Source organism: Carlito syrichta, unplaced genomic scaffold, assembly GCF_000164805.1.
Source record: "Carlito syrichta isolate Samal-C Ts95f unplaced genomic scaffold, Tarsius_syrichta-2.0.1 Scaffold302054, whole genome shotgun sequence".
In the NCBI taxonomy this organism is placed as follows: Eukaryota; Metazoa; Chordata; class Mammalia; order Primates; family Tarsiidae; genus Carlito; species Carlito syrichta.
In genome coordinates this window covers 183,516-192,494 of record NW_007246150.1, presented here as the reverse complement: position 1 = coordinate 192,494, position 8,979 = coordinate 183,516, and the positions used below count along the sequence as shown (strand labels likewise).

At 42.0% G+C, this 8,979-nt stretch overlaps 1 protein-coding gene across 1 annotated transcript in view; it reads right to left on the bottom strand.

Moving 5' to 3' along the window:
- Window positions 1-5,609: 5,609 nt before the first annotated feature.
- Window positions 5,610-8,979, bottom strand: part of MMP20 (matrix metallopeptidase 20) — a 57,990-nt gene continuing 54,620 nt past the window's right edge. Inside the window, exons 9-10 of the mRNA XM_008055968.1 lie at window positions 7,193-7,296; window positions 5,610-5,943 (exon numbers count right to left, since the gene is read on the bottom strand). Coding sequence (XP_008054159.1) covers window positions 5,843-5,943; window positions 7,193-7,296 — 205 coding nt within the window. The 3' untranslated portion in view covers window positions 5,610-5,842. The remainder of the gene's footprint in view (window positions 5,944-7,192; window positions 7,297-8,979) is intronic.

The following is an 8,979-nucleotide window of genomic DNA, read 5'->3' as shown; positions in this document are numbered from 1 at the left end:
GGTAATACTAAACAACAAGGAAAGGAGGAGGGAATGGGCCTTCAGCTCCTGAACCAGCCTGGTGGTCTCAGGGTCCGCAGCCTGCCTGGATCCCCAACGCTCAGGCAGGCCTCCACGGCTGGCTCCCAAAATTGCTGAGGCTCAAAATGTTTTAAAAACGAATTAAGAATGAATATTGAGACCGGGTTTGGTGGCTCAGCCTGTAATCTCAGCACTTTGGGAGGCCAAGGCAAGTGGAATACCTGAGCCCACAGGTTCGAGACCAGCCCGGGCAACTTGATGAGAGTTTGTCTCTACAATAAAAGATCAAAAATTAGCCGGGCGTGCTAGTGTCCCTGTAGTTCAGGCTACTTGGAAGGCTGAGGCTGAAGGATTGCCAGAGCCCAACAGGTTGACACTGGGGAGGCCATGAGCGTGCCACTGAATTCTAGCCTGGGCAACAGATTGAGACTCCAAGTCAGAAAAAAAGAATGAATCTAGAGGGTGGAGTTGGAAGATTAGCTAGATAGTTCAGAAAGGCTGAATGGATTATTTATAGAGATAAACTTATTTTAGAGGCGAGATGAAGTTTATTTAAACAAAAAAAGCTGATAAAATTACTAATTTCCAGAAATTGCTGATTCATATGTGCAACTGTGTCTAAAGTTTAGCCAAGTGAGACACAATTATCGGGCAGTCTGCAGTTCGAATGGAATGTGTCCTAATGGGACTTGTTTTTTTGAGTTGGAGTCTTACTCTGTTGCCCAGACTGGAGTGCAGTGGCCTCTCCCGGCCACCGCAGCCTTGTCCTGCTGGACTCTGGCAATCCTTCCGCCTCAGCCTTCCGAGTAGCTGGAACCGCAGGCGCGCGCTACCACACCCGGCTAGTTTTTTTGATTCATTGTAGAGATGAGGTCTCGCCAAGTTGCCCAGGCGGGTCTCGAACCCACGGACTCAGGCAATTCACTCACCTCAGCCTCTCATGGCGCGGGATTACAGGCTGAGCCACCGAGTCTGGCTCTAATGGGACTTTTGAATCCATCCTTCATAGAGGCAGCTGTAAACACATTTCATACCCAACTCAAAAACTCCCGTTATTCGTCATGTGACATTATAGGCCTGGGACGTTCCAAGAATACACAAATCGCTCACTATTTATATAGACATGCTTTCCCCCTCAGCAGATGACTTCAGATGGAACTAAATGTTATATTTCTTAACTGGTGTTTTGCAATTGTTTTCTTATTAACTCCCTGTCATCCTTTTCCCTTTTGGTCTCTCCTCTAAGTCTTTTGAGAACAACATGCTGCATTGTGCAACAAGAGTTTATTTTCGGCCGGGTGCGGTGGCTTATCCTGTAATCCCAGCACTTTGGGAGGCCAAGGCAAGAGGATTGCCTGAGCTCAGGGGTACGAGACCAGCCTGGGCAACTTGGTGAGCCCTCGTCTCTAAAATAAATAAAAAATTATCCGGGTGGGGTGGCGTGTGCCTGTAGTTCCAGCTACTTGGAAGGTTGAGGCAGAAGGATCGCCTGAACCCAGCAGGCTGATGCTGTGGTAGCCGTAAGCATGCCTCTGCACTTTAGCCTGGGTGATAGAGTGAGACTCTGACTCAAAAAACCAAACAAGTTTACTTTCATCCTCAAACATGTTAAATGATATATTGGAGCAGAGAAAAGGTGTTGGAGTAAGATGAAGAAGAGATTAAAATGAAGAGATGTGCATTAAAAAGAGTCCTCTTCTGGTCCCTGAAGTCATTCACTAATTTCCCACTATAATTTTTTCATCAGCAAGTGTCCTGATTCTGTTCCGATTTCAGTTCCCAAAGCCTGGGTGTCGGGAGCAAAGCTGTGATTGTGGCATCTTGAGTACAGCAAGATGTCTTTTTGATCTGGTCATGTGGACGAGCCAGTTGGGAGTGGGATTCAGACCAAAGATAGGCTCGGCAGGTGGAAAATGACCAGAAGATGCTATTTCCTCTTTCTACCCTGACCCGCTGGGGAGAAATGCAAATGTTGGTCTGGATTCTTTTCGGAGACATTGTGGGAGTCGAAAGCTAACCTGTTGACTGACCTTATGCGCTTCCTCTCAAATGGCACCTCCCTGGGTAATTTTAGCTGTGAATGTCCACAAAGAACCTTCAATATCATTGTCTGTAGAAGAAGGCTAAAAAACAGGAACAAAGAGAAAACATCTGGATAATCTAGAAACAGAAGCACCCTGAAGACCCTGTGGTCATTTAAATATCACACGCAGAATTCTGCTTAAAAAAATGCCTAGTTTGTTTGCCATTTGCTTTGTGAAATGGACAAATAAGGTGCTTCCAAATAAACATTTGAAAAGAAACCTAAGACCCAACAGACAAAGCTAGGTCTGCACTTCACACAGATTTGAACTTGGTTCCAACCACAGAAGTGAGGAGAGCTCCCGACCGGAGTGAATTCCTTCATCCTTTCGTAGCTTTTCTGGTGCTTTTAAAGGCCTCTGCCCACACAAACAGTCATCACTGAGACTGTTAGTACAATGCACTAGTTAATAATAATTAATAAACTACTAAGAGTTTATTAAAGAGTGAACTCTCTTCTGTTACCTCGTGGTCCTTTAAGGAGTATCTTAACCACACTTTGTGCAAAACTGTTATTTAACAAGATATTTTCACTCAGTGACTATGAAGCCAAGTGAGTAGTATATGTTATAAATTATTTCTTGGTTGGACACAGTGATTCATGCCTGTAATCCCATCACTTTGGGAGGCAGAAGCGAGAGGACTGCCTGAGCCCAGGAGTTTGAGCCCAGCCTAGGCAATGTGACAAGACCTCATCTCTACAAGAAATAAAAAAATTAGCCAGACATGGTGGCATTGCCTGTGATTCCAGCTACTTGGAAGACTGAGGCAGAAGAATGGCCTGAGCCTGGCAGGTGGAAACTGCGATAGCCATGATTGTGCCACTGTACTCTAACCTGGGCAGCAGAGTGAGACTCCGACTCAAAACCAAAAAATTATTTCTACACCAATTTTCTTTCAAATGAGGATAAGTGCTCTGACTGTGCTATGACACAAACACAGCCACTGTTTCTTGTGCTTTTGAGAGATTAGCTCTTTCCAAAATACATACTAATTCTATCTGGAAGCCAAGAGTTCTTTAACTCAACAAAGAAATGATGATTTGTAAAAACTAGTTTTTAGAGATGGGAGTTAAACTCAATCTATTTTCTGATTATTTCATTTAATTTGGCATTTGGAAAAGAAACATTTCAGTTCATCGATGATCAATTCTTGTGGTGTTTTAGTCCATCATGTCTTTGGCCATCTCAAGGGATATATACAAATTCTCTAAAAGATCTCAGAACAAATGAACTCTGATGGCGTCAAGAACAATTATGGAGCCCTTGTAGAGGACCAAGGGCTACGTTAAGAGTGTTTCATATTTGGACTCATATTTAAGCCTTTAAATATCCCTATGAGGTAAGAAGCAGGGAGGAAACTGAGACAGAGGGAGATTAAGGAGTTTGATCCATATCACCCAGCTGAAAATGGATTTTGGGGGGGAGTGAATCCAGCCAAGCAGACCTCAGAGCACATGCGACTAGCAAAGTGTCTTCCGTGTGCATACTCCTGGGCTAGCACTGACACGAGGAAGACATCTGGGTGGTTGTGTTCAGCCCCAGATGTCTTAAGGCTGATGCTTCATTGCCAAGTGGTCCCAGCCACAGCTGTCAGGATGCGTACCCTTCATGAGTCATCACACAACTTCAAAACAAATTTAATAAATGATGATGATAACGATGAGAGCTAACGTCTGTTAAGCACTGTAGATGTTCCAGGCAGCCTTTGAAGTACAGTTACAAGTATTTTATCAGTCAATCCTTGTTTATTTGTTAAAAAAAGTAACAGCTTTAGTGAGATGTAATTCACATAACATACAATTCACTCATTTAAAGTGTACAATTTAAAGGCTTTGAATGTATTCACAGAGTTGTACAACCATCACCGCGATCAGTTTCAGAGCATTTTCGTCACCCCAAAAAGGAAACCCATCCCCATTAGTGGTCACTCCCCGTGACCCATTCCCCCAACTCCTAATAAGCTCTAGTCTGCTTTCTATCTCCATAGAATTTCCTGTTATAAACATTTCAAATAAATAGAATCACACAATATGTGGCCTTTTGTGTCTGGCTTCCTTCATTGAGCATGATGTTTTCAAACTTCTTTCATTCATTCTTATTGCCGAATAATATTCCATACTCATTCTTCACTTGACGGACACTTTCCCACTTTTTGGCTCTTATGAATAATGCTGCCATGAACATTTGTGTGCAAGTTTTTGTGTACACGTTTTAATTTCTCGTAGGTATACACTTAGGAGTGGAATTGCAGTGTCATATGGTAAGTCTAGTTTAACCTTTTAAGGAATTGCCAGACTGTTTTTCTCCTTGCTTATGGATAGAAAGACATTCCCCTTAGCTGACTTTTCTCCTTGATAGCAACACCTTGACATTGGGAAGCAAGGATATCAGACGTTGTCTTCAACAAATATCCAAAATCTGATTGGCTATAAATAGTCACTTTCAGTAACAGAAACCAAAAAGAAAGCTTAGAATAACATTGAGTAACTGCCCCGTCCCTTCTTACTAGGTCTTTTAAGCAGGAAACAAATTTAATAAACGATGTTAACAATGACAGCTAATGTCTGTTAAACACTGTAGATGTTCCAAGCAGCCCGTGAAGTACGTTACATGCATTTCATCATTCAATGTTGAATATATTTTAGAATTGTTACATTCTAGAGGGTAAGATTAAACAAAATCATAAGAATGACAGACAGCTGTAATTCTATCTGTACCGATGGCTAAGTAAGAGGAAAAAAAGCTTTAGCTTGAAGTAAGAGAAACTAAAACAAAAAGACAGACACTCCTAAATGGAAAAACTATAAGAGACTCATTTAGCTGGGACAGAGATAGTGACATGGAGGTTAATATCAGGAAGCAGGAAGTAGAGTGAGATGCTGTTGTTATTTTATCTGGGTCTGTGTACTCACGATGCTATCTTATGGTTGAAGTTTTCTGAGGAACACAGAATTTGTGGCCAGATGAAGTGTTTTAGAAGCAAGTAAATATTAACAGAAAAGAGTAATGAGGAACTGTTCTGTTGTATTCTGTTCTGTTTTTATTGGCCTTTGTTAAAAAGTTTTCCTGTTTCAAAGTGCCCATCTCTTGCCTGGTATGAAAATTTGTTTGAGTAGATTTATCCACCTAAGCCTGCTTCAAAGACCAGTGAGTGAACACAGAGTTAAATAAACAAACAAGAAACAAATCTTATGCAGTATTTTGTTTGTAATATTTTAAAAGTAAGAATGGGTAAATTTATATTCATCATAACAATTGATGGCCAAACGGCCACAAAAGCTAACTGCTTTTATTTTATTTTACTGCTTTTAAATAATTATAATTTGTATGATAAAGGGCATTTCTTGTTGAAAGGCTTATGATATATGCCATGGAATCCATCAGTAGGCTTCTCCCTGGAAATGAAAATCAAACCGATCAATTTGTTTTAGTAAGTTAGGTAAGAAAAAAATAATGGTGTGTAACTGAAGAGTGTGTTGTGTTGATTCCAATTCTGTGTAAAGTTGGCCATATGGAAATGTTCTCATTTGAATTAAAATTCTGAATACATAACTATGAAAAATTTAGCAGTATTATCCTTTTCAATGAACTTAAAGTTGCCCTTGGATCTGAAGGCCACGGGAAGAATCCCGCTCCGACGTTCAGCATTAGTCCTTAAGATCCAGTCATAAGCCACTTGTATCATCTTCGTTCCTTGGGACTTTTCTATTTAGCAACCCATCCAGGAACTTTTCTATTTAGCAACCGATCCAGGAACTAGACTTCACCACACTGACCACGTCTTCCTTCTCCGTGTCATACTTGTATGCTTTGGGTCCTGAAAAGAAGTAAATGTAGCCTAAAAAAGACAAAGTTGAAATTGCTGTTACTCAAAATGACCAGCACGTCTCCTAAGGGGAGGATTTGTCATCGCAACTTTCTCGCTGACACGAGAGGGGAATTGGGAGTGTGTCAGGCGGTGCTTAGCTTGTCTTCTGCATGGTTGCACCAGGCCCTGGAACCTGACTCGCCACCTTCTTAGTCATTTCTTCTCATTCTCTTTGTTCCGGCCAGGATAAGGCCTTCCCCTTGAGGGCACGCACGCGCCACGCTCAGTTATGTGTTGTGTTTCTGCTCAGGCTATGCTCCTCCAAGAAGCTCCCAGCTCCCCCACTTTTGGCTCCCCTGGTCAAAACTTTAGCCAGTCTTCAAAACCCATTTGAAGTCCCAAGAAGAAATTTCCAGCAATTGCTGCCAATTCTCCACTTTTTTTTCTCAGCTCACCTCTTGCAATTACTGTGAAGTCTATCACATAATTCAACAACTCCAAGAGGTTGTCTGTTTTCCAGTCACTTCATCTGTGCTGGATGGAAAGGCTCACCATTCCATGAGAGCAGAGACCATGACTTGAATTGTCTTTGCATTTCTGAACTGTCCAGCTCTGTGCTACATACTGACTGATTTAGAATATTCAATAAAATTTATTCAACTCAGTTCAATTCAACTTTCCTAGCTATGCGTTAAATTTCAGGAGTTGGGTGATAGAGTGGGAAAAAGCAGAGGGAGGGTTGGGACTGAGTGTATTTTTAAGATGAAAAGGATATTTTTGACCTGGGTGGACTTTATGATCTAGGTGGCTAATGGATGGAAGCCACACTTTTTTTTTTTTTGAGTTGGAGTCTCACTCTGTTGCCCAGACTGGAGTGCAGTGGCCGCTCCCGGCCACCGCAGCCTCACCTGCTGGGCTCCGGCGATCCTTCCGCCTCAGCCTTCCGAGTAGCGGGAGCGGGTCTCGAACCCACAGGCTCAGGCAAATCCACTCACCTCAGCCTCCCAAAGGCATGGGATTACAGGCTGAGCCACTGAGCCCGGCTGGAAGCCACACTTTAAAAAACGTTCCATTAACAAAGAGATAACAACCGTGGCAGATCTTTAACAGCTACTCTTTCCAGTGGATAATCTGGTTGGCTAAACTTGTAAAAGGACACAGAACCGACAATAGGAACCAGCGACTCCCATGTGGAAACCCATTCTCTTTTGCATTAAAGCAGATCCCAGATTTTCTTTTTATTCTTTCTATTTAAAATGTTCTTGATGGAAACACTCACCATTTAATTCTACAGCAGCATCTATTTGGCCATTTACTCCTGAAAATTCTTCTTCAGTATTCTTTGGATAGTCTTTTTCCATTTTCCTTTTTCTTTCATCGTAGCTGAAAGAAGCGTTACTTTATAAGTCACGTTAATAAGAGGTTTCTTTTGATTTTAGATGATACCATGCTGATCAGACATATTCATCCAGGGCTGACCTGCGGCTTATCTTAGATGTCTCTTTCTCTTTCATACACACGTGCACACACATACACACACTTTGCTGTTGTTTAAACTGGACTCTTGGAATACCAAAAACAGGTGACAGACCCCTAATACCATTTTCCCATGTTCCTGAGATTCCGGTACCACAAGCGTGGAAGTCATTTGCTTTAAAGCAGCCTCTTTAAAACATTTCCAGATATATCATTTAGAATTATTCATTCTGTATATTATAGTAACATGTTCCTTTAACATTTAAAAGACATATTGCCTTTCAAAAAGGACTCTACAGATATTTTTAATGCCTTATTTACTGTTGTAATTATTGTTATTTTTTCTCTCTGTATATCAATTTCTTGGTTCATCAAGGTTCATCAAACAACTGAAAGTTTTTTATAGAGATCTTTATTCATGGCCTCAGTGCTGTATGCTCATGGAGGAAGGGTTGGTAAATAATGCCCACCGAATGAATAAACAAATGCATGAACAATCACTACGTAAGAACCAAGGAAGCCTGTAAAAACAGGACTTCCACCTTGCAAGTCAATTTACTTGAATTCCTTGGCTTTTGTTTCCTGGAAAGATGACATGACTGACTGAATAGTAGATTGGGTTTCTTTTTCTGGATCAGCAGCCACCATTCAAAGAGAATTTTGAAGATCGGTCAGTACACCTTTTTGTGATCTAAATTACACTTTGTACAAAAGACTGCAAGGTGTATGAGTCAGCACGACTTGTGTGAGTTCAGCCTTCAGCGGAGAGGATTCTCACCTCTTCAATGAGAGACTTCACGTAAAGTGTGAGAAAGTCCCTTCTTTCTTAGCACGGAGCTAGAAATGGGGACATTCCCATGTGGACACGCCACTTTTTTCCCACCAAAAGGTCAACTATTTTCTTCTGATGCCTGGGCCATGCGTTAGTTTCACCATCTCCTGAAATGTGCCTCTTATGTGGCTATGACTTCACACACTGGGGGACAAATCTTTCGTGATACTGCTCAGTAGGCAAATGTCGGGAAAGAACGACTCAGGCTGAAACTAACCGGAGGGCTGAGCTACTTTACAGAATGTTGGGGCTGGGGTGGAAGCTAGCTCTCCCAACATGTTACCGTATTAACTACAGCATATTCATATTTCATTTGGGGTCGGTCACGGTGGCTCAGCACTTTGGGAGGCAGGGGCCAAAGGATTGCCTGAACCCGGGGGCTCGAGACAAGCCTGAGCAACTGGGCAAGACATCGTTTCTACAAAAGAACTAGCCGGGCATGGTGGCGTGCACCTGTGGTTCCAGCTACTTGGAAGGCTGAGGCGGAAGGATTGCCTGAGCCCAGCAGGTCGAGGCTGTGGTGGCCGTGATGGTGTCACTGTACTCCAGCCTGGGCGACAGAGTGAGACTTTGACAAAAAATAAAAAAGCATTTGGATTTTATATGTAGAAATTATGTAGGCAGGGGGCTACCTAAGTGACACAAGCTTACCTACATTTCATCTTATCAAGTAAGAACATTATCATCAAACCATCACAAAAACAGTTACCACCTATTTTCACGATCATTTCATAAAGAAAAAAATGTTAGCACCAAAA